At 42.8% G+C, this 26,177-nt stretch overlaps 1 protein-coding gene across 5 annotated transcripts in view; it reads right to left on the bottom strand.

Moving 5' to 3' along the window:
• Window positions 1-26,177, bottom strand: part of casz1 (castor zinc finger 1) — a 77,827-nt gene that overhangs the window by 29,999 nt on the left and 21,651 nt on the right. For 4 of the 5 annotated variants that reach the window (XM_038722873.1, XM_038722876.1, XM_038722874.1 and 1 more), the window contains exons 1-2: window positions 19,573-19,723; window positions 4,912-5,472 (exon numbers count right to left, since the gene is read on the bottom strand). In XM_038722873.1, coding sequence (XP_038578801.1) covers window positions 4,912-5,472; window positions 19,573-19,651 — 640 coding nt within the window. In that variant the 5' untranslated portion in view covers window positions 19,652-19,723. Of the gene's footprint in view, window positions 1-4,911; window positions 5,473-19,572; window positions 19,724-26,177 lie in introns of those variants that run through there. The other variant, XM_038722875.1, reaches the window with a different exon arrangement.

The following is a 26,177-nucleotide window of genomic DNA, read 5'->3' as shown; positions in this document are numbered from 1 at the left end:
CTCTTCCTGTTTTGGTTGCACTATAAGTCAGTCCTGCAGAATTTGCTGGTGACTGTACCAAAGGATACACCGAATAAACAAACCCTTTTCTGATTTTCTGTGCTCGTTATGTTATGCTATCAAAATAAATTTAAGATAAATATTCTACATGTAAGAGCATTAATTCTTAGTAAACACGTTAAGCTATAAATACATAAGGGAAGCTTTAGAGTGAAATCTATTTATTCAACTTCTTCGAAATGAATGACATGAGCACATTTCCCCACAAAATTTTAACATTACTGACTGATTTGAAAATGACTATCTACTGAGAAGTTATTGCATGTTATGAATGTTATGTATTGTGAATGTGCAATTCATAAAATCCTCTATAAAGCTTGGTGTAAGATATTTTAAATTTGTGTGATTATTGTGTCACCTTCAAGACTGAAAAGAACTAATCATTTCCTCCTTTTACACATTTGTGAACTAAAACATCACTTTCCATTTTAAGAGTCCATTAAATTGGACAACTTCCCCAAGGACATAGGCGAAATATAGTCAATGTATAGTTTAATTGCATTATGTGGAGATTAATTCTGGCCCATTAACTTTCATCCAGGTTAGTGCAATAGGTCAGAGAGTGGGGAAAAGGGAAAAATGGTTTGGCCTTAAAGCAATGCAGGGGGAAAGTTCTGCATATAGACGAAGAGCATGGGCAGAGAGGAAAAGGTGCAGTGAAAGATGGTGTGAGGGGAAAATAGAGAGGAAGGACTCGTGAGGTTACTTTCCCCTGAACAGTTGTGGTAGCTGATCCAACTCAATTCCAAAAATCTCCTGTTGTGTGAGTTTGCTGCATGCATGTGTTGCATGATACCAGAACACAGACATGCTAGTAATGCACCAGATGATAATTTTACCTGGGTAATGTAAAAGCTTTGGCCTTCTTAACTCCTCCTTGGCACAGGCCCAGGGTCCAAAGCCTTTTTTGAAAATGTGTTTTAAAGCTTTTTTTTAATCACCAGAGCACAGATGAGCTGGTGAGAAGTAATACCAGCTACCACCCGGGTAATTAATACACAAATATGTCTGCTCTTGTCTCAGATTTCTCAGTTATTGCTAAATCAGTCGCTGTGCCATGCTTCTCCTGCGCGCATGTAAAATAATCCTCAAATTTCCATTCACTGTGTTGGGGTTGCTCCTCTGCACGGTGGGGCAGTATGAAAGAGTATCTGGTGGATCGAAAAGGGCATGAAAAATTTAAGAGAAATGGATCAGGTATTTGAGAGGATATCCCTGCATGCTTGCCACAGATAATTTTATCAAATCTACAATGTTTTCACATGTACTGAAACCACAGAGTGACATATTGTATATACAAGTACTGTGCAATTTAATTCTACACTTAAATTTTAGTTTTTCCTGATAATAATGATAATAACACATGGCATAGACGATCACTGGAAAGAAATCTAAACATGTAAGTTGCTGAACATTCTCCGCATTTGATTTATGTGTTGACAACCTTAGTGCTTGGTTGGTTTTTACTGCTACTGTATGTTGAGGTGCATTTCAGGTCACAGTATATCATATAGCTCTAAAGTTAGGGCAGACCCGCCCACACGAGTATGACATTTAAAAAAGAGCAAGGTAGAATTTACATCATTGGATGGGAATCATATTTCTAACCCCCCCCCCCCCTCAAAAAAACAATTGTTGTTCACCAATATAAAAATGCTCATAGTTGATTCTGTATTGATTATGAATAACTTAATGCATATTGAGTGCTGTTTTGGAGTCGGTATCAAATTAAAGAAAACATCCATCATTTTTGAGGGTAAATTGCTTATTATTGCAGAGAGACTTGTGGTTTCTGTCATGGGAGCGCCTTTTTTTTCATATTCTATTTGCTGAGGGGAATTATCATCATCTTCTCCAAAAAATTAGCTGAGTCTCTTTATTCATCAGCCGAGCCGTGTGACGTGCTATCAATGAAAGGCAAATGACTGGACTTGGAAGGATTATGACTAGGAGTGTCAGGAGATAACCTTTCTAAAACACCATGTAAATGAGTTTTCTACTCAAGTCCTATCTGGGTGCCTCTTAATGATGACACGTGACACCAGATGGGAAAATATGTATGGGTTAAAGCGTGCTTTCACGCACCCCCCTCCCCCTAAAAGAAAAGAAAATAATGAATAAATAAACCTCTCTTTTTCTATCATAATTTTCTCTCCTGTTGGCTAACACATCTGACATTTCCCTCTGCACTCTCTCTGGTGTCACTGGAAAATCTACAAAGAAGTGGTTCCTAATCTTGACACTTCAGGCAAGCAAAATCCCACACACGACAGAGACCTGCCTTGTCTATATTTGAGGCAATTAGGCCACATTTCTCCTCCCAGATATGATAACAGATGGGCATTTTATCTTCTTTTGGCTGACCAAACATGGCCATCAGTGTGGCATAGCTTCTCTTCTCGCAGGACTGAGAGGCAGAGGTGTCGCTGATGATAAAGGTGCATGCTAGTGGCTATATATGGAATAATCTAGAGTTTGAATACCCTCTAAAGGCCGTCAGTTTTTAACCACACATGCACAATGTAGACCATATGGTTAATAAAATGTTTTAATAACATACTGCATTTTCAGTGGAGTTCAGTCAGAGAAAGTTTTGAATAGTGGAAATCTTTTAAATGGTACAATAATTTAAAGAGAGTTTTAAAATGCAATTTGTGTTCATGTTAGTGAATTAGTTTAAGTGTGTTTTGTTTAAATGGACAGTGGTATCATAATAAAGAGTTGCTTTGAATAAATGACATTATGTGCATTTGTTTGGACTAATTTGACACACACAAAACTGTGCGGTGCTTTAGACTTCCTCGCTGTTTGGTAAGTTAATTAACAGGCAGTAAATAGAGAAGGCTTTGAAACAGCTTGAAATGAACAATAACCTTTTACAGTGAACCCAGAATTGCAAATGGAAGTCATGGTCAAGCCTGTTTGATCCATCGCTATGAGCATCTCTGTCATTGCTTTCATAGTTTTTATTCATTGGTTTTTCCATTGACTGGCTTATGAGGGCTCTAATGCGACATCTAAATTATCTAGGAAAAGTATTCTGGGGTTTTGCACTGATAGGAAATCCGCACGATGCCTCAATGTGAGGAGTTAAATGTTTTGAAGGTCGCAGTTTCTCTCATTGATCTTGCAATGTTTGTTAATTACATTGTCACTGATGTTGTGAGAGATAATTAAGCCACTATGTTTATATGCATAATTACGTGCACTCCGCATCAGCCTTTGAAAGACAGTGGCGAGAGTGAGAGAGGGGGAAAAAAATGTTTTAATTGTGAGCTGAGCAGAAACATGGCAATATAGATGCCCTAGTTACAATCAACAAAGAGCAACTCTGGCAAAAAAAAAAACACTCTAAAGACAAGATTTGCAACTGATGCAGTATGCTCTCTCCGCAGTCTTCAAACACTTTGGCTTTGTTGTGAGATGTAAAGTAGTAAGGGAGCCAGTGGGGGGAAAGGTGTAGGCCTGCTACACAACAGTAATACATATTTACAGACAGGCTTTTTTTAAGGCCATGAAATAAACACAAAATGACTAATTAAAACCACAAAGCCTTTTTCATTTGCCTCTGAAATGAAACCTGCTTCATTTTCTGAGAAGCCCCTGCCCCCAATTCTGTGTGTGGCCAGAGCTACTGCTGTACAGTTGCTGAAAACAAAAAGAAATGGAGACAAAAAGAGTATGAGTACATGACTCGGAGGTAGATACCTAAACCTACATGAAAGACCGAAAAACTGTTAAACTGAAGTGAGCAAGCACAAAACAAAACTTGTTTTTGTACCGCAACAACCGGTCTCACCTACAAATTGCTGTTTTTTTTCTCTGGGTGTTTGTGAAACAGGCTTTATCTATTCATATAACCAAGCTATGTTTTTTTTTTCTTTTTACAGCTCTGTGTAACATCTGCTATACAAAGGCCACTCTCCTATAGTGCACATGCGTGTAGTTTCAAGGGTCACAAAGTGTATAACTGTAAACGGTACTTTCTTAAAAGATTGTTCGTGCTGTTGACACATACTATTGCTGCTTCAGAATGACTGTTGGAAGTCTGTGCCAGCTTTATCTATTTGATAATCAGTGAATTATAGTGTGGGAATGTCATGTCACAATTAAACTGGGGTTATTATAAGTCATTTACAAGAACACATAGTATTAAGGAATTTATTAAAATATGCTCATGTTTGCAACAATGAATACATGGAGCCACTCTTGTTTGTGAGAAGCTAATAATAAGTGTGATATGACACTGCAACAAACTTTACTATTTCTTACTTTATTTGACTTTTATTGATCTCTTGGATTTGACAACTGTAAAAACTCAAACTCCTCCACGGCAGACTACAACTCCATGTAATGGAGGAGCTTGAAGCAGTGGCTAAGTTTAGTGAGCTTAGGGAAAATCAAAGACTCAATATGTAATCCTGGGTGTAATATGAAGCTTAGCCTGGTCCTGCCATGCGCTCTTGGCCCACAGCAGCTGGGAGAGCGCATAAACGGCCTTACATTGTAAGCCTACTCCATTTATGAATTTCTTCGTACAGTTAACCACACACTGACAAGTTTCTGCCCCCCCCCCGGCCTGCCAGTTGAATCTGTCTTTGGGGTAATAATGTCACTGGCTATTCATATTGTAACTCTAGAGCGGCTCTTTCCAATAATGGGCACACTTAAGCTTATGTAGATGTGGCCCGCCCTCTATCTAAGCCTTTGCCCCATAACACTATAGAGGGGAATGTTTTGAAGGGCAAAGGTAGTGTTGGTTTAAGACGTATCAAAAGGGTCGAGTATAAATCAGAGTGTGGCAGCGACATCAGAAGGAAACTGATAAGAGGGCAGAGAGTCAAAATGTACCTGTAGAGGAGAAAGGTGCTTGGCGACTCTGGGTCTTGCTCGGCGGCATGTAGGTGTCTTCTTTTGAAGGCTTGTCTTCAGCTTCTTTGTCGTCATGGTAACTGCCATCCTGAGACGCCACTACGGGCTCAGGCTCCTCTGCATCATCTTCCTCATCGCTGCAGCCTTGGGGCTGTACCATGTACACGCCCTCAGGAGGGCCGTCTTCGTCATTGCTGACTTTGAGTTCATGCTCCTGTTCATTTTCAGGGCCTGGCGGCTCATCGCCATACTCGCCGTTGACCCATTTCTCGATAGCCTCACGTCTCTTCTGGTCCTCCTCTAGGCTCTGACTTAGGCTCAAGCTCTCGGGAAAGTTGGTCTCATTGTCATCGTAGTGGGAACTGCCACGCTCACTGTTTTCTGCTACACTCTGGTCTCCCTCGGCATTCTGGGAGCTGCTGTCGAACACTACCTGGCGGCTCAGCTTGGCACAGATAGCATTGAGTTTTAGGCCACCTTTCCTTTTGGCGGCCATCTTGGATTTTCCTGAGGTCGTTTCAGTGCATAAACTCCTTTCAGCTGATGGAAACAGGAACAAAAAAAAAAAGATGTAAGATTAGTTAAAGTTGTTAAAAATCACAACTATCTGTGTAACAGTTTAAGAAATATATAACGCCACAATTCACTCAATAAGCAGGTTTTTTAAACGAGAACATGCTTTCAGTAACAGTTTGAACCAGCTTTTCCATGTCAGTAACTCGTACTGATTTTAACATCACAATGGAAAAACAACATAGTGGCTGCTGCTATTAATAACATCCAAAAGCACTTAACAATAACAGCACAAGACTGGAAGGACACACAGAGATACTGTACATATCTTTCTAAGTCACACCTCTTCGGTCAGCTCTGAATTCAATGCAGTGGTGGAAAAAAAGGAGAGGGAAAAAAAGCACAGGCAGATAGGTATCAGACCCCCTACGGTACTACAAGAAGCAAATACACGGCTACATAATCCTTCACATGACAGTGCTATAGAGACACTGAAATGTTATCTTTACTCTCACCTCAAGAGGCTGTGGTCCTGCCACTGAGTGGGGGGCTGCACAGCATTAAAGCTGTCAGGATGTGGAATGAAAACTCTGAGCACTTTTGGGCTTTTTGGAGCTGTGTTCTCATGTTGGCTATTCAGTGGGATTAGAGGCTGCTGGTTTCACTTTATTAAAAGGAAAATAATACGGCATGTATGTAATCTCTCTATACCCTGTTTTTCTTTTTTTACTGTTGATGTAGCCAAGGCAGTAACATAGATACATTAAACAAAAATGTTGTAGTTCGAATCTTTACTTTTAAGACATACTGCACAGTGTCAACATTTCCCCCCAAGTGCGGCCTCTCTGAACAATAGAACATGATAGAGTGTGCTTTGGGGCAGGAATGGGTGGCATTATTTCAACCCAAGTGGGGCTATCTTTATAACATGTCCTCTGATGAGGCAGGAACAGCTGCCTGTGGCATTCCATATCCAGAGCTGCCTTTTTAGGGCAGAAACTGCACTCTAGTACCTTTAACTTTATTTCCAGAGCCACCAAAGTTCACCTTCCAACAGCATATTCCAGACTCAAAATCAAGGCCAGATCTTTATCAAGTTGTAAATAACTTTTAAAAAAGCAAGGAGGAGGTGACCGTGAGTAACACAGTTTTTATGAGAGCAAAAAAAATAAAAAAAGCAGCAGAATCACCAGGCATCAGACAGGCATGTTAACTTCTATTCTGATTTTATTCAGTTGTATGTAAAGCTTTGTCAGTTGAGACTCAGTGAAAACAGTTCAACCCCACAGCAGAGATATTTCTTCTTGTATGAAACTGTATTGAATTTTAACTCAGCCACGCTGTGGTTAAGATAATACACTATACTAAGCTACGGACACACCATTTCACCAGGCAAAAAATGTGTGATATCAGAGGTAGCAAAGTTCTATCTTAAAGACTCAATACACTCTCTGTAACAATGAGTAAGAGCCTCTTCATTTTCCCTCAGCCATAAAGCCAAGCACAATCATGTGTGAGCCATTGCCAGCATTATGTAAATCACATCGGTGCAACATAAAATCCTGTTTTCATTTTCTTTTGCAAAGCTGTGGAATCATTAGAGGATATACAATTTGAAGGAGTTTACAGATTGCCCCGTCGCCAGACAATGCACCCCATGCACCCCACACATGCTTTCTCAGTTACTGTATTTACATTGCGGGCTTCCTCTGTGAAACAATGACTTCAGGAATTATGTAGTTCTGAGTAGGCCATATATCATTGGCACATTACTGTACAATTTAGTGTTAGACAATTGCAGGCGGGGGTGAAAGGGTCACCTTTTAGAAGACAGCAATTTTGAAGAAAAAAAATCAGCTGGAAAAACTATTAGGAAGTGGAAGACATAAATTGTCAAGTTTTTTTTATTTTTTTCAAAAATACTCTACAAAGGAAGATTGAGGTCATTTGGGTGTTGCAGTGGAGGTCATTTTTTTTCTGTTTACTGCGTTCAGTATTTCATGCTTTAACTACCGATTTCCTGTGCATTGCAATCTCAAGCTCCTTGTAGGAAATGACCCCTACACTGTTGTTTTTTTCCATTAGTGAGTATTTATGTATGATTTTCCGTTAACATTAAGGAGCGTGAGTGGAGGACTGCTACTGGTTGAGTATCTAAGCGGGCCTCTAACTGAATTATCAAACATCTTAAGCACATATTCAGTGTTTTTCTTTTTAAAGGTAGGGCGTGCTTTAAAACTAATTTAATATTGTGGGCTTCCCGTAAGGAAGAACACGCTATGGTTCAATGGTTTATGGAAGCTGTCTAAACTATTATTTATGCTGAGGGTTTCTGTCCACAGCAGCTTTTTGCCATTGCTTACAATAGGGATTGCTATGGTAACACTAAGCTGTTTACCTCAAGTCGTTTGTGTGCATGATAGCGTACAATGAGATAAAATCTGTGGGGACCTACATGAAAGAACAACTTTTCCCTCTGAGACCAACTCCCCCACCTCCCCGAGAGTCCAGTAAGCATTCTGCCTTATTAATGAATATCAGAAAGAAAAACAACACTGTCACATGCATTGGACATTATTTACAGTCTGTTTTAGCCTGGTGTGCTAATTGTCAAGGAGGAGACACCTCAGTAAGCACTGAGTTGAAAAAAAAAACAAAAAGGCAGGTTAGAATTTGAACACAACAGCTGAAACTAATTTTTCCAACTGCTTATGTTAACGGTGACACTATTTTTACTGGAAACAGTGCAGGGCCACAAAGCTGCGCCATATACTGCCTGTATAAGGCCAAAACCTGAGGAAAAAGTCAAGAAACTATTTTGAAAACGTTTGGACCAGGTCAGGTTCTTTTTCATCTTCAGTCAAAAATAAGTGCATCAAAGTTCTTTGGGGCCCTGTTTCTTCTCAGCCCTGGATGACACAGCTTATGTTCAAGTCTAGCCCTCCGCGCTGACAAACTTACTCTTCCACAGCTCTAAGCCCCACAGGTCTTGTTGGTTTTTTGATGCAGAGTCTCTGTTTGTGTGCCAGAATGATATCATGCCCAATCAAGTGGTGTTTCAAATCCTAATAACGCTGTTGGAAGTGCATTATTTGTGTGATCGTGCGCAGACTGTAATCAAGGCAGCTACGGGTAAAGGACGTGGGAGTTAACAATGGTTGTGACTGGCAGGGTCGCGGCTTTACCTCTTTCTGGCATACAAGATGAGGCAGTTTATGTCTAAAACACTTGTGTAATCATCTTCTGGAAGACGTAAAGTCACATTTACAACATATAGGAAATTGAATAACTTGACTTTGTTCATTCAAAGTGCAGCGCTGCACCATAAACACACCGGCTCCCTGCAGTGTTGTCACAGTTTGTATGGAGCGAGCACACAGGAGGGTCTGTATATAAGAGAGGTAGATATTACCTGTTTAAACTGAAGCTTATGTTTTCACCTAATCAAACACAAGTACAGGGCTTGTTGGAGATTCCTGCTGAGTTCCAACATGACTGACACAGGGACAAACCCCCCGCAATATCAGGAGTTAATTAATACAAACAGGGTCTGGGAGATGTCTATTTAGCTCAGGATTATTTTACAATATGCAACCAAGAGTTGCTGTAGCTCTTTAAAAAAGACCAGTTATAACTTTATGAACCTTTGGCAGATTAATCGACAAGGCTGCAGCTCTCTGTGTGTAGCTCAGTGAACCTTTTGTGTCTCTGGCTCTCAAGGGAGATGTATGTGTGAGAGAGCGTATGTGCATGTGTGTTTCAGGGAAATCACTGAGCCACAAAGGCAAACATACACAGACACACTTGAAAATTGCCATGTTTTTATTTTTGTAAATTTACAGCTTGCAGGAAAAGAATGTTTTCCTCTCCCCCCCATGCATGGTAGAGAAGCTGCGGCAGCCGCAAGGAAGTCAAGCGGAAAGCCACTGATGGACAACTACGGCACGACACCCAGACCCCAGCATCTGGCCCCTCTCTCATTTTTATTACACAAGAATAACAATAAGCAGGTCGTCGACCCCGCTGTGAGATTTTGCCACAGTTTTCCAACAGTCGGTGCAGCCGATGCTGAGAAATTTCCATTTTTCCGCATGCATATTTAATTGAGTTTTGTCCCAGTGGTGCGGAAATGATTTGTTTTTTGCTCTCTGTTCACTTGACTCCTCTTCGGAGTCGCTAACCCTGATTAAGACGTTCCCGTTAATTTCCCAGCGCACACCTTTTTTTTGTGCATTAATGGTTCTGATCGTCTAATTAAAACTTCTCAGCTCGGCTGCTGATCACCGCTCGTTGTGCCTCTGACCTGAAGTTTTAATTGCCGCATCAGAAGCGATAATAATAATTTTGAGGTTCTGATGATTAAAAACAATGCCACTGCCAACTAGTTGATAGATGGGGGTTTAGGGGTGGGTACATCTGAGAAGAAGTTTACATAGAGAAGGGATTTAGAAAGGGGCTGTAAAGGCGGGGATATACACCACCAAAGAGTAAGAAAGCTGTGGGGAGACAACTATAGGTGATCACTGAGGGGAAGGGGGTGACAGAGCATATGGAAGTCTCCCAGTCCTCCTTTCCCTCAGAGTCTTCCTGAAGAAATCGGTTTAGCTGCGACTGGGACTCAGCTTTCCTCACCTCAAATCTAAATCTGCCACTAACTGATCCACTTTGGAGCTCTACTCACTAGGCAGGTTTGCCAGGTTGGGGAAGAGAAAGAACAAGAGATAGAGAGCGCATGAGAGAAAGAAAGATAAAGGCACATAAAAGATGACGACAGTCCAATACCCTCTGCTTATTTTCATAAAAAGATAATAGCACAGTAAGCACAGTACAAAAGGCACACTGTTCATAAGGTGACTGAATGGGGGAAAAAAGGAACCTACAGTGACTGTTCACTGTCTATCATAAAACATGATACTGATGAGATATATATGATACGCAGATTACTGTCAAAACAGGAGAGGTGAAATGTCTGTGATCTTCTTTTAACAGTACTTTCACGCTGTACTTTACAGATCTCACAAACTGAAGCAATGATAGGAAATGATTCAGGCATGAAGAGAGGTACTGTGCACCCGGGAAACTGCCAACAGCACTGATCTGTCACAATTTGTTTTGTTTTTTAACCACTGGATTTCTAATTCTAAATCTAAATTTTTAAGGACCAGTGTTGTGCTGCGAAACATACTGTACATGCATACGTGCAGGCACATGCATACAGTACACAAACACAAGGACATACAGTCAGGAGGTAGCGGTCTTCTCTCCCCTGCCCCCTCCCCTCCCCTTGCCCTTCTCTCTCACAAATGTATTTTATTATTAATCAGTTGGTTGCACATCTGCCTGCTTGTAGCTGTTTTTTTCTATCAATAAAGCACTTATTGCTTTTAGTCTAGAAAGTGACCTTGCACATTGTGTGTTGTCTTTCTGGGGGTGCTGACCTTGAAGGACCCGTTTGGACTTTTTCACTTCAGCTCAGTCCACGGGCTGCTATCAAACACAAGCCCTCAGCCAAGTGCCACGCTCCCGTCACACCGCCGCAAAACACAAAAAAGACGCTGCAGGAGAAAGGCAGACACAAATGGCCCCAGTAACACACACACACACACACACACACACACTCTGACTGCACACAGGACAATGGCTGAACAAAACAATGTATATTTCAAGTGCAGACGGAAGAGGAAAGACGTTGAACTTGAGGGCAATCAGGCAGGAAAGTTGAAATCTAAGGACAAATACGCCCTCCAGCTTCATCACAAACAGGGTAATTATGGTGTTTTCCAGAACAGAGGACAAGCAGCCTAAAATGGTCTAAGGGAGAGAAAAAAACTATTTGACATGAGTGACAAGAACCATTCTGACAGCCGCGTACCAAAACAGCCAACTTTTATTGTGTTTGATGCTCAGGGTAATTCATGGGACACACGGCTAACTTGTTAAAATTGTACATCAAATCTGGACTCACAGCTGGCACCAGATGACGACTTAATTTATAAGTGTTGTGTTGTGAGAGGCAAAAACTTTGCTTTATAAAATACACCATCGCACACAGTCCCATGCTTCCACAGACGGAAACATGTATTCCTGCAGCTTTGTTTTGAAGCTCAACTCCCGTGTTCAGTTTCAAGACACAAGTAGTGCAACTTGATAAGCCAACCGCCATGGTAAATGAGCAGACGACCCCTGTGTCCCTCCCTGATGGTTGATGTGCTCGGTGCGGCAGCAAGGCAGTGTGGGTAGTACAGTGGAGAAGGGGCTCAGCGGTGTACCTCTCAAGGGCCCTTGAGCTAATATCTGTACAGATTAACTGCTTCAGTTGTATTTTGGTCACGGGGATCTCTCTTCGCCTTTGTGGCTTGTTGGGAGGGAGAAGGGGAGATTGTGTGAGTGTGTGTTATTATGCTCATGTGAGTGTTAGTTACACACTATCCTCAGTAAGCAAGTGAACGGCCTGTTCGCCTAAGAGGTCAGAAGCCACCAGACTGGTGTGTGTCACTCCATGTCATTATCTTTGGGGCCATATTTAATTCACCAAAATCTGGAGCAACGCTGCTGAGTAAGTCATCCCCATCCTCTTACCGTCACCTACACCCTCGATCTCTCCACAGGACACACACACAAACACACACAGTGTCAATCCTCCAGGGTAAACTCAGCACACGCCGCTCCATTAGTTATCAATTAAGTCTGGAAATCTCCACCTGGCTTACACACAGATGAAGCCAGCACACATGCATAGCACCCCTCTCGACAGGAAGTCGAGGAGAGGATGCCTTATTTGACTACGAGTGTGGGTGAGAGAGTGGGTTTGTGTGTCCATGCGGGTGGCACTTTTGTCCATGAGGTTAACCTTGATATGAGGCCCTGTCAGGCCAGATAATGTCAATCAATGACAAGCCCTCACAGATAACCCCTAATGTGAAGCCTAAAAAGCAAAGCTGTTTAGATCTTTAGACATGCCCCCTTTCACCAGCATATGAATTGCATTACAAGGAAATGAGCTGTGGCATTTCTTTAATAAGACTCTTAAGACATTTTGACAGCATATAAGGCACTCTGCCGTTAAAAAAAATTAAATAAAGCCCCCGCTGACAAAGCCTCCTCACACAAGGCAGTGTTCTGATGGGCAGCTAAGTCCCTGTTAAGCAGAGGAGAGGAAAAGACATGTAGGGAGGGGGGAAAAGGAAAAAGAAGGGTGGACCTTTCCCTTCTTTTTTCTCAAGCTCCCGGGGACTTCTTAATTGATTTCCAAGGTTATGTTTCAAATTTGTTTTTCAGATACGGGGGCCTTTGTGAATGAGAGCACAAGTCAATGTTTTTGAAGCAATTTCCCTAAATTCGGCCTGGTTTGGAACGTTCGCATCAGATCTCAGTGACCTCCTCCTCCTTCTTCTCCACCCTTTGCCATTTTTATCCTCTCTCTCTCTTTATCTCCTTGAAAAGAAAGAAGTAGGTGACATTTACCCAAAAAAATCATATATTTTCAGACAGGATTCCTGCGCTGACAACATCGATCCCTGCCTACCATTAAAAAATTTGCTCTGCCTGACAGACTTTTCCTCTTTTGGACTTGATATGCAGCAGAATGAATCACAGGTGCCCGTGGAAATGTCATCCTGGGCAGGTTTTCTCCCAGTCCATAAATGACCCATGTTTCGCTAAAAGACTTTTTCAAACACTTACTTTTTTTTTTTTTACCACTTTCTACACATTCAATGCTCAACGCATTCTTCTTATGAAGCACAATTAAATTTTGATCAAAACACATTCTTTGTTGGGGTAAGAGAGGAAGTGATGAGAATGAGTCTTCCTGCTCCTGGGATTTGCATTTGTTAGACCCTGTGGCTGTGACTCTGCTGCCAGAACTAGTTTTACTTTTCTGATAAGCAGGGTGGAAGTGACAAAAGGTTTGAAATGAGATATGGCATTTTAAAGTGTATTTGTGTCCATCTGTGGTTGTAAAAGTGTGGGTATGTGCACAATACACTGTAAACACATACTGAATGTTAAGTGGCTGCAACCAATATTAAGTGTGTGTTGCTGTATGTGTGTGTTGCGCGCCTGCTGGCAGGCTTGTAGACAGCAGGGCATTGTGCTCTGCGCTCTCCTTCTGCTCCTCTCTGTCTAGTGGCTGCAGGTCACATCATTTTCTGTGAGACACACACTGTCAAATACGTACACTGACATTTCTCCACAGTCAGGAAAAAGCTGATCCACAGTGAGGATAAACACACCACTGCATCAGTGACAGCACTAAAACAGTGTGCTTTACCGAAAAAGTTCAATGTGAACTGGAGGCGGAACTAAACGTGGCAGTTTTCACCTAAAACAGGAACATTCTTGTTTCTGGGAGTTCAGTAGAGGGAGGAATGTGCCGTGACTGAATTTGAAGGTGTGATAAAACAACACTCACAATAAGGGAGAAAAAAATGACTGTGAAACGATGAAACAAGCAAAGCTGCTTTACAGGAAAAAAGAATGCTGTCTATTTTGGGTCTCAGTATACAAAAGGAAGTGCTGCTAAGTTGACTCAAACAAATAAATTTGCTTTTGATAAAACCACAGCAACTACTTTTGCATTCTACACCAAACCCACTTTGTTTCCTGCATCTTTATCTTCATGAGTTGCCACATTTGTGAGAAGCTGCTCACTAAATTGTCAAGCACAAACAACTGAAGGTTTTCAAACTGCAGCATTAACAGCTTAAAATGAAATTTTATTTTAAAAGTGACAAGTTAAAGGAAAGCCTCAGAAGTGAACATGGAGTGCTTGCCTATTTGCGCTGTATCCAGCTGTCCGTTTTACATTTCTCTAACATTAATATTCCTCTTATTATTATTTTAAAGTGAAAACGGATACTCAGTTGAAGTGCAAATCTGATGAATTACGCGAGCAGATTGCTGCTATTAATTATTAAAACCTATTTTATAAATATTCAGGTCTGTCATGCATCTAATAATGAACGCTTTAGAGGAGGTTACTTCCCGTGCGCATCCTAATGTGTCAGAAATATCACTTTTAATCACGATCGTGTCAGCGAGTGCTGGGTTTGAACCTGCCGAAAAAATCTACCAAATCAAGGAAACTCAGCTGGCCTACTACTGTGCTCATCACAGCTCTTCCGTTCCTGCTGTTTCGCATGATCCAGGTTCTTCTCCTGCCCCGTTTAAAGAGGTGTTGAACACCTCTCAGCTCCCCGCTGCATTCTTACTGTGGTAATTTGAATGGAGAATAATGCATCGGCAGCACTCTACCCTTCTGGACACACCTAGTCCCAGCGCTACTGCTGCCATATGCTGTGTTGATACATATTCATAACACTTTCTCGTGCGTTGAGTGTTGGTGCGCAATGAGGCTTAAATGAGTGTCTCACAACTTCAAATGGGAAGAGGAAAAAAGAAAAGAAAAGGCTGGGCACAAAGAAAGTTAGATTGGTCTTCTCCTTTTCCCTCTTTCCTCTTTTCTTCTGCACTCATCTGCAAAGAAGTTCGGGTGCTGATAGGTGATCCCAGTGCTTTAGTGAGGATGAGCGAGAGGCTGTGGAGTTTCAGGATTGTCGTCAAGAAGCTGTGAGAGGCGACAACTGTCAATGCGGTTGGATAAACTGTGCTGTCAGGTGGGGCGAAAGGTCTCGCAGGTAGGACGAGAGTCAGTGGCACTGTACCACGACCTCCATACACCTCAGCAGTATATACATATGCTGCATAGAGCATACACATAACCACATAGAGACACACACACACATTGTAGAGCGCTCTAAGATTAACGCTGTCAGAGCTACAATGATACCCCTTCATTATCTGCACACGGGGCCTCCTTCGTGCGCTTGCTTGCCTCACTGTCCTCTCCACTGCTTCTCTATGGAGGTAGTAATTACTAAAGCTAACATTTCTTGCTCTCTGTGCCTTCAACTACCCCTCCACTTCCCCGTTATTTCTTTCTCTTTTTGCAGTGCTTTCATGTGGCTTGCCAGCCTTCATGCCGACTGTTGCAACAGCTGAAGGTATGCCAGCGTTGATGGCAGCACGAGTGAGACTCACTGTGTATGTGTGAGTGCTGTTTTATGAGATTATTTGGTGCCCAGCTGATGTGTAATAAAGGCCCAGTGTGGTACCCCTGATTTAGATCAGTCCTCTGGGTCACTCATTGTAGTACAACAACAGAGAAATGCTTGATGTACCACTGCATTGTCTGTTGTACTATACATTGTTGGTTTAACAGGCTGGGATCAGAGAGATGCTCCCTCTTGCATGGCATTTTTCATTATCAACAATGCTCTTACTCTTCTGGCTTTCTTCTTCCTCTCCCACTGGAACTATGGCTTTATCAAAGGTGATAGCTTGCTCAGGCGCATTTTCTCAAACGTCTTCTTCAGCCAGCCATTTCCCTAGCTGCTCTCGGGTAAACGTCACTCATAAAAACCGGGGAAGATTTGATGGTGAGATCAAAAAGAAAGAAAGGACAGCAAGGAGAGCAGGGAGTTTGGGCGGAAAAAGAGAAATGATACCCTCCTCCCCCATCTGACACCAACGAGTGAGGAGGGTAATTCCTCCGAGCAGGGCCTGTGTTATCAAGACGCAAATACAACAAAACGCTGGGTGCTGCCATGAGACATCAAAATGGGTGATTTTGACTTCAGAGGGTCTTCAGATGCTTGAGGAGTTGAGAGAACAGAAGGTACCAGCAGGCTGTTAACAACCAATACGGGAACCACGCCAGAAAGACTGTCTCCTCCCAAAATGCCAATCGGCACCAGATCAGTAAAGGCTTCCACCATCCTGTAATATCCCACCTGAGCACTTTCATCTGCTGAAACTTAAATGGCTTGAAAGTTTATCAGCTGCTCTACATCTGTTATTTACTGCACCGCCGGGATAACATGCTAAAAAGTAAAACTTCCACAGGTAGGTGCCACAAAGGCAAAAAAGACAAAGGCAAAGAACAAACGGACACAGACTTTTCTGAGGAGACTGAGGGCTTCAACAGGTGCCTTGAAAGCAAGAATTTTATGTCGTTTGCCTTCCAGATTTACATCAGTAAATCAAAGACTTGCTTCGTTCTTTGGAGACCTGAGTTGTGTTGTGACACGCTGAGAGGGACGTCCGCATTTTCTCCGGTGTTGTTCTCGCTCATTCTTGGAGCATTAGGCTCACTCTAAATAGCCTCAAGGAGATTAGGCTGGCTCATACTCAAATGCACATTTCTTCTAAAACCCACTCCACGAGTGGGCCAGAGATCAGCGCAGGAGCCTGGTGGGACGGTAGTCATAGAAGATTCTGTCAAGTGTAAATCAGCTGAGCGGAGGAAAAGAGACAGGGAGGACGAGTGGGAGAGAAAGGCTGAGGTAAAAGACAAACAAGTGTTGGCTCTGCTATATGAGTTTAGTTAGCTAGAGAGTTAGTGCATGAGTTATGGCTAGCGAAGGGCTGAGGGACGCTGTATTTATGAGGGGACTGAGTGAGTGTTAAATCCCTGGTAAGAAATAAAGTCGTCCCTGAGCGAACAGGGGAAACATTTCACTCAGTCTAAGAGGTGCCTTGAAAAAAAATGAAAGCCATCCCTCTTCCCGGGGAAAGCACTTTTCCGTATTCCCTAAAATTGCTTTATTCCTTAAAAATGTTATAGATCACATCCAAGTAGATTGAATCTCATATTTGAATAGAGGAGAGGATTCTCCATGTGCATAATATCAAGGGAGTTCATGAGCCAAGGAAAGGGAAAGAATCTGATTCTTCTAAAATTGCATGCGGATTTTCTGAGGGATCTCTGGCTAAGGGGGGCTGCCAAAACACACAGTGCACTTGTTGCAGTGCAAGGGTTCATCCAAGAAAAGTTTTCCACTGTGGTTTATCCAGGAAAAGTAGGTTTATTTTCAATTCAAATATTAGAATTTAGCTATCTAAATGAATCTTAGTATCTATCTGTCCATCTATACAGATAAATGCATGTATCATTTATTTAAATTATTTTTTCCTCACAAAAAACTTGCAATGTTGAATGGAGGCAAAGTTAGAAAGTGAGAAACAAAGGAAGGCACATGGCCAATGGAAAGGAAAAGCTTCCCATTGCACTTTGTGCACATCCAACTCTAACTCGGACCTCTCTCTAAACCCCTGCAGTGGTAATAACAATTATTACTTAAAAAGGCTATATTTTTGCATTAACTTAAAAGGCTATATCTTTTTCTTCCCCTCCAGCCTGTGCGGCCTCACTTACCCTAAGTATCTTCATAAATCACCAGTTACTGTTAACATGTACTCCACAATTCAGTCATCAATCTCCTACCAGGTCAGAGTGAAAACAGAGGGGGAAATGTCTGCTTAGTAAAATGTCTCTCTCGTGAATGCCGCTACCACCACCCACTACTCAAACACACACACACACGGAGAGCAGTAGCGCACACAGACCAGTTAAATAACAAACACACGCGCCCGGCACACAGCAACCAGAGCAGTCCTATGGGACTTGGGAGAGGCTGCCAGATCGCCACGGAAACGCAAGCCAAATTCAATTCTGACTTCACCTTTTACTCTGGAAGCTGGTTTCATTTGTTATAAAAACAAATAAACAGCAAGCGTGAAGTTAGAGCCGGGCCAACTTCTGCCTCATCTTTCTTTCTTTTTTTCCTGTGGGCCCCGACAAGAAATATCAGGCCCAGGCTGTAGCAGTAGGCTGTTTGAGAGACAGACACCCACTGGGCCGGGCCGCATGTAAATCTGTATTTATGTTCACAGACACAGTATTTATTTAACAAAACGGAGAAAATCTAATTGTACACGAGGAGGATTATTCCTCTCAGAACCGTGTCTCCACAAGATAGAAAAGGACTCTTTCTTCAACAGACACTGTTTACATCAGCAGAGTGGAAAATCCCTCCGGTGACAAACCTCTCCATCATAACATCTAAATCTAAACAGCCAAATCAATCTCGACCAACACCGCAAATTACCTCATGTCATGTCATCCAACAACATCTGTACTTGACATTGGGGTGGAGGGATTTTAGGTGCTTTTTATTCATTTCAATTTTTAGCCCCTGGAACGGTGTATTTAGATCATATTTCCCTTCTGTTTAAAGTCAAATAAAGTGTATTTGTGTAGCCTTTGATCACTTTAACATCATGAGAATGGCGTCATGATAAAAGTATTTGCTATAAAGTTAAGTAATGTGTAATTAGTGGTGGATAAAGTATTCAGATTCCTTACTTAAGTAGTAAAACGACAATTTAAAACAACTCAATTAAGTAAATTAGTCCTGCATTAAAAAAACTGTACTTAAAAAATACAAAAGTTACATATATATAATAAAAAGTACACATAATGGATTTCAAAATGTTATATGATTTTATATATTAATGGATTATTATTTCTGACAAACATGCAACATGTTAATGTTGTAGCTGGTCGAGGTGGAGCTTATTTAAAACTACTGTATACACTGTTGGTAAGTTTAATCTATAACAAAGCACTTTTATAAGATGATCATATCTTTTATTTGTAAAATATGAATCTGTTAAGTAACTAGTTAGTGTAAATGTTAAACAAATGTAGTGGAGTAAAAACTACAATATTTGCCTGTTTGCCAGTCCTCCATTTGCAACATTGGAATAAGTTGCACAAAATATAAAGTAAAAGTACCTCAGAATTGTAGTGTGTCATAAACGTAACTGTAAAATATAAAAAGTAGAACTGTGGATTGCTATAAGGCATAGCACAAAAAGTCAACAACAGAACTTTTGAGGAAGCAGCACACCATTAAAACTAATTAAACACATCACTGACATTCAGTGCTCTATAGGTACAAATGTGCATCTGTAATTAAAAACTACACATTTTTTCCAGAGAGCAAACATTACACCTGCTCTGTTTCCTTAGTCACACGCTCTCTCCTTCTCACTCTCTCTCTCTCTCACACACACTCTCACACACACACACTTTGACACCACCCACCACATCTCTACACATGCGTGCCTGACTCATGCCAACTGCAACTAGTAGCAGACCCGTTCACCTCGGGGTAGCACTCAACTCCTGTGTGTGTGTGTGTGAGAGAGAAGAGAGAGAGAGAGAGAGAGAGAGACAGAGAGAGAGAGAGAGAGGGAGAGGAAGGTGTGTGTGAGTCTTACCTGGCAGCAGACCGCCCTCTGCGCTCTGTCTCACCTCTCCCTCCTGCCCTGGAAGAATTCTCTCCACAAAGCAAGGCATTTTCTCCTCAACTGCTCTCTGCCAAGGCTCTGCTCTCTCTCTCTCTCTCTCTCTCTCTCTCTCTCTCCTTCTCACTCCTTTCCTCTTTCCCACTCTGTACTCCTCTCTCGCTGTCTATCTCTCCTCCCTCCTTACCCTCCCCCTCTCTCCACTCCCTCCCCTCCTCCTTCCTTCTCCGAGCACAGATGTCGAGGCTGTGCGAGTTTACCCACTTTACCAGTAGGGGTCCTTCATCGCCCTTCTCCACCCCACAGCCACATGGGGGAACAAAAAACACACACACAAGCACACACACACACACACACACACAGGCCCCAGGAAGAGAGAGCCACTTAACGGGCGCCCTCCTGTCACTGCTACAATGAGAGCCCTGTGCCGAGCAGCACGGCTGTATGAGCTGTGTGCATGTGTTTGTGCGTGTGTGTGTGTGTGTGAAAGTGAGAGAGAAAGAGAGGGAGAGAGACAGGTGTGAAGTGGGTGGTGTACACAGGGGGCTGGCCCTCGGCCCTTTCCAGACCTGTTCAGCCCTGTTCGACTAGGCTCGGTCCTGGCTCCTGTAGTACAGTAGTGACTCTCTCACACACACACACACACACTCAGGGGCATATGAACACACAGATTGACTTACAGAGGGTCCCTCAGAGCCAGCAGCCAGAGAGAGAGTGAGAGAGATTGTGGGCATGCACAAGCATACACACTTTCACTCATACACAATACACACACACACACACACAACAACAACAACTGCCGCTGTTTGCTACTGCTGCAGTTGACAGTGATAACATGTGCTTTGTGCCCTATGTGTGTGTGTCAGTGTGCATGCACACACAAACACACAGCGGATGCCTATCGGCTCTCGTATTTCAGGTCTCTATTCTATCCGTTCAGCTTTTGTTTTTTTTCCCCATTTAAAAAAAGAAAACCGTCTTCATTGACACTGGCATGTTAGATTTGAAGGCTCTTAGCTAGTGTACAGTGGGGAATTTCTAGTTTCGCTCATACTTGTGGGGCACTTTTCACATTGCAATATCAGTACTGGAGAATATTAGCTGTCCTGCTGAAGAATGTCAGATCTCTGGCTGCCTTTAAATAAGGGCAGATTCCCCCGAGTAAAAGAAAGGAACTAACTATCAGAGTCTCAATAAGCCTGTAATTATCTTCTGTGCGCGACATCATGTTAACAACTGAATTAAAGCTGGAAAAATGCTTTTAAAAAAGCAAGCGAGAATAGGAATGATACCACTGTTTGAGTAGTGGAGTGTGATGACTCCATGCAAAACAAATTAACTAAGAGAAAGGACTAAGATTAAAACTATGTGGAACTTGATCCCACATTTTTATCAAATATTGCCCAACTTTTATGGCAGTTTATATTGCAGGAAAGCAGTGATCCTGATCATGATCCCATGCTATTAAAATATCAGAACAGTAATTATCAGGCCAAGCTTTATGTGAGGACTTGTTTTTCCATTTATTGCTGCCTGGAACAGGATAAGGGTATCTGCCCTCTAGACGTGATATCCCGGACCTGCTGTTGGTATCATTTGAACAGAGGGTGGATCACTTTTATTTGAGTTAAACAAAGCCTTCTAATGACACAAAAATGGTTGTCACTGCTTGACAGACAAGGCTCCAACGCCCAAGCAGACTTGCCTTCAAAACGTTGACAAAGAGTAATAAAGAAAATAGGATGTTAAAAGAGCAGGACACGGATGTTGAATAAAGCCACCAGAAAGTGTACATACTTAAAGTCATGATAAGCTAATGAGGGAAACAGAGCTGTGCTTTTGGTTGACTCTTATCACTGTTTGCATCAGTAGCAAATCTCCCTCGACAGCAAGACTGAAATCAAATACAAGTTTTTAGGCAGATGAAGGAAAGTCATTTGTATTTACAGGAAATAAGAATGATGCACTCAATCATTATTCCCTTGCTGTGCTAACTAGAACACAGCCCCTGTATTAGATGTTGGAGGAGCAGAACAAGGACAAGTAAAACATACCTTAAATAGACTACAAATGAAGTCACTTAACACCCACTCGCTTCCCTCGCCACCCCCTGCTCTGTCTGTCTTCAACAGAAAAAGCCTGTGTTTGACTATCTCCCTCTCAGGTTCATAGTTGTCTTTTGCTTTTTAAACAGGCACCTCGCCTGTCACCGTGCAGGAACGGGCGCATTCCCCTTAAATGGCTCCTTTTGACAACTGATCTGTAAATACAGCCGGATCTGCAACTTCCCCCTTTTCTCTCGCTGCACTTTCTCCCTTCTCGTCTTTGCTCTCCCTCCCTCTGCCCAAACTCGTTCCAGACCCACGCACACACACACACAGACACACACAACATGAAGGTCTCCCTATGACACCCCCCCCCCCCCCCCCCATTCTCATGCACCCACGCACACACACACCGAAACACAACCATACACACACAATTACCCCCACATACCCCTCCCAACTTCCCCAACTCCATTCCCCCTGCCTCTATAAAAACACAAATATGCCATAACTCAGGCAGTGCTGCCACATAGCCTCCATCTTGCCCTGTACCGGGGAGGGGGAGGCCTCTCAGGAAGGTCACCAACAAATGGTTTTCCGATTCACTGCCCCTGAAATAATTTTGTGTATTAAAACCTGAATCTGCACTTTCTGGCCTGAAAGCTTTTCTAATTATTCCGGTGTCCTTGGGACAGACACAGATCCTTCACACGCCGGGGGAAACAAGCTATAGAGCAACCACTACAGCCACAAACACCCCTCCACCCACCTCCCTCTCTCTCTCTATCCCTCCATCTCCCCACCTCCTCTCTCCTCTGCTCTGCTTTCCTCTCCTCTCCACTCCCCGCTTTACAGCCACCCCCCTCCCCAATCTGTTTTCAAAGCGTGTCTGTCCTTTATTAAATTGTTTTCTTTTCCACATTATCAGTTGCCATGGAGACCTCATCTCTCGGATTATTTGAATTTCATTATATCTATTGATTTGGGAGCATTTCATCTTTTTTATTGTTTTTCTGTCAATTTTCGAAACGAATAACCATCTAATTTGCGTCAGCGCTGATTACGTTCGTCCCTCAATAGAGGTCGGCAGCTGCGCCGGGGAAACAAATCAATGGAAAAACATCATAAAACTCGAAAGTACAATCAACCAGGATATGGGTGACATTCCGTGGTTGCTGAAACGAAGTCATCAAAAAATATATACTTTTTTCCCCTGCGCCTCTGCATGTGTGGGGGTGCAGTGAGGAGGACACATATGTGTCTGGGCAGATATATTACTATATTTCAACAGATAATATACTATGGTAAATTTCCATACTGACAACAGCCCCTCCCTGCCTGACAAAACAAAAAAATGCTTACTGTATCTAAATAATTTATGCAATTTTAGCATTTATATATAAATTTTTTAATAAGCTGCTTGGAGCAAAGTGGCCATTAACAAAACACACAGCTGTCCAATGGGCTAAGCCCAGCAGATCAATTGTGCTTTTTTTATGACATGATAAAATGCTTTTAAAGCAATTTACACAAATATGGAAAAAATGACTTCATGGGCTTCATTTATTCATAAGGACGTGTATTAGGGGAAAAAAAGTCTTACAATAGCCAGACAGGAGAGATCGTCCCGGTCCTAACTGGAACGGACTTGCTGCCCTCTCCACAAGGACATAAAGTTTCATTACTGATGCACGCAGTCAAAGGCAATTTAGCAAACACAGTGTGCAAAAGAAAACATCAGCATATTGCAAGTGTTCCTGTATTAGGCGGACCTTGCATGTTGTTTTCCAATTTTGATTCATTTTTGTGGGGGCAGGGTATGGGGTTGATAGACACCCCCCCCCCCCCCCCCCCCCCCCACCCACGCCCAGTGTCACCCTGACCCAAAGCCAAGGGGACGTAGCCTCAGTGACAGGGACGTGTGCTTTCTGGCCCACGAAACCAAGCCAAACCATGTGCCAGACAATGGGGCCCTGCAGCAGGACAAATGTGTACACACACCTTCAGCTGAACAGTGATATACAGCACACGACTCCCAGACTCATTCTGTGAGAAAACAGGCCCACAAATATTTCAGTGGGTCTGATCATTTAGCATCTTAGTGCAGGCACACACACACGCATTATGCACAGGGGTATGGATGGGAGGGGGCCGGCAGGGCCATTTGGAGGCTAATCTTGTTTCAAAGCATCCTCTCTTCATGTGCCGACAATATGCCTGAGCCGCTCTACAAAACGCTGCTGCTGTTGCTGCTGCTGAAGGCCCCATGTTTGCAACACATGTCAACATTTGACAAAGCATTACTTTCCCCCCCAACAATATTCTCCTGCTCAGGCCTCTGAAATGAGGGCGCAAACAAATTAGCTTTTTATGTTTATTTGTGTGTGTGGGTGTGTCAGAAGGGGGGAGAAAGGGAGATCTCATTTTATAAGGCACTAGTTCTCAACCCGAGACAGAGAGAGAGAGAGAGAGAGAGAGAGAGAGAGAGAAAGAGGGAGACAAAGAGAAGAAGAGAAAAAAGAAAGAAAGGCTGAATGTTTTAGAGTCACGATTCTTCTCCTGATTGCCCTAGCTGTCTCAGTTGTGCAAAACATGACCCTCCCCTCCCTCAGCCACGACAGAAACACGGGCGACTGGATAAACACTATTTTATGCAGTGACTAGATGAATCGTCAGACAGTAATTACAGTCTTCCTCTCGCCCCAACAAAACTCTACTGTACAGGCTCTTTCTTTGTCACCAAACTGCAGTAGGACGTACTACAAAACTGCAGGTGTGTGACATGTTTGTCAATGCCTCTCCCAACTAGATAAATATAAATATTAGACCCTGTGACAACAGTGAATTGCTCTCTGCCGCTTTCAGCGATGTGTTAATAATCTGTAGCTGAAAGAGGACTTGTTGTGTGGACGGATGATGTTATCATGTGCAGTCAAACGTTGCGGGGGCTGGCTTTGTAGAAAAAGTTTGGTGATTTTTTCTGCTACCCTTGCAGCTTCTGCTTTCCTCTCCCCGATGTTACAAAAATAACATGGTTGTGTCCCAAACTAAACATTCCCACACAGTGGCTGGTAGTCTGCTAGGTCTCTGACACCAACACGTGTCCCACACAGACAACTCAGTCCTGATCCAAACTTGATGTGTTGACAAATTTGGTCCCAGCAAACAAGTTAATTTGTTCATGTGGCGGTGCCACATATTGAAATTTCAGGAATGAAGATCACATCACATCAGATATGAGTTGGTGATGAGAGCGGCGAAATACACACACACACACACACAACACTCTTTCTCTTATTCTATACTGATTCATCCGCTCAGGCCGAGCCCCAAATGTGGTGCAGTAAACCGTGCTGTCAGTGTCCGAGCTCTAAAAAGCACAATTACAGAGGACCTCGACTGAATAATTTAAAGAGCATAATTATTGACCTCTATCCGAATTCCTCTGAAAGGTACATTAAGATAAAGAAAAGCGCTGGAGGTGGAAGTGGAACTGAGGGAGTGTGTCTCCCCAGGCCTCCCTAATGCACTCTCCTGCTGTACTCTAACTTCCTGTGGACCCCTAATGTGCCCGCTGCTCGCTGGCCTGATGAAGACTACGGTTAATGAGGCCCCTGTTTCTGAAATGAAGTATCTCTGAAACCATCAACATGCATTACTATCAAGCCACCACCCCCCGCCAAACCACACGTATATACACAAACACACACCAACGTCAGTGTCCCAATCCAGCATACACACACACACATCCACACAGACCACCAGTCCTTCACCCCACCTTTTAGTGCCACCAGGGGTTGTGGTAGGCTGGATCAGTCTGGGGGAAGGGTGGGAGTGGGGAGAGAGACTGTGTGAGGGTTGAGGGTTAACTGTCCCTCAGGGGGCTATCAGTGAACTGGGCAGCCATCGCTGCTGGTGTCCCTGGTTCTCAATTGACAACCAGGCTCTGACAGATTAGCAGCTAGTCAAGAGGAATCCATGGCCCAGGACACAATTAAAATAATCACTTTTCTCAAATTTGGCTCTATGTATGTGACTGTGAGTGCAACTGGATCTGAATGAAGCATTGCAAGACTGTGTATGCGCACACGCGTGTGTGTGTGTGTGTGTGTGTGTGTGTGTGTGTGTCTGTGTGTCTGTGTGTGCACTGGGGGGTCGTTGAGAGCTGGCAGCAGGCTTGGGGGAGGATACAGCGAGATGAGGCCTTTTTAATTAAAAGAAAATATTTGTGTTTGCATACTATCGCGGCTGGAACCTGGGACAATTCCGAGAATTCCAGTTGTTTAATGGTTCGCTCTTTAAAGTGATTTGGGGGTATTTCAGATCCTCTTTGCATACATGCATTTTTAAAATTTCAATTAGGCTATACATTTTTTAGGTAAGATTAAGAAGTTGTATGTTTTGGTACTTTATTACTTACATTTAGTTTTTTTCCTGAGATAAATGACCACATTTTTCCATTAAGAAAAATTCCTTTAAGGTGGACTTTATCATCAGAAGGGTGCTGCTGTCTCTGCTGTATTTCAACCAGGA

The sequence above is a fragment of the Micropterus salmoides genome, unplaced genomic scaffold (genome assembly GCF_014851395.1).
Source record: "Micropterus salmoides isolate LMB-PRFRI ecotype aquatic unplaced genomic scaffold, ASM1485139v1 Ms_hic_scaffold_16, whole genome shotgun sequence".
Taxonomy (NCBI): Eukaryota; Metazoa; Chordata; class Actinopteri; order Centrarchiformes; family Centrarchidae; genus Micropterus; species Micropterus salmoides.
Note: the sequence above shows the minus strand (reverse complement) of the source record. Positions and strands in the feature narration are given on the sequence as shown.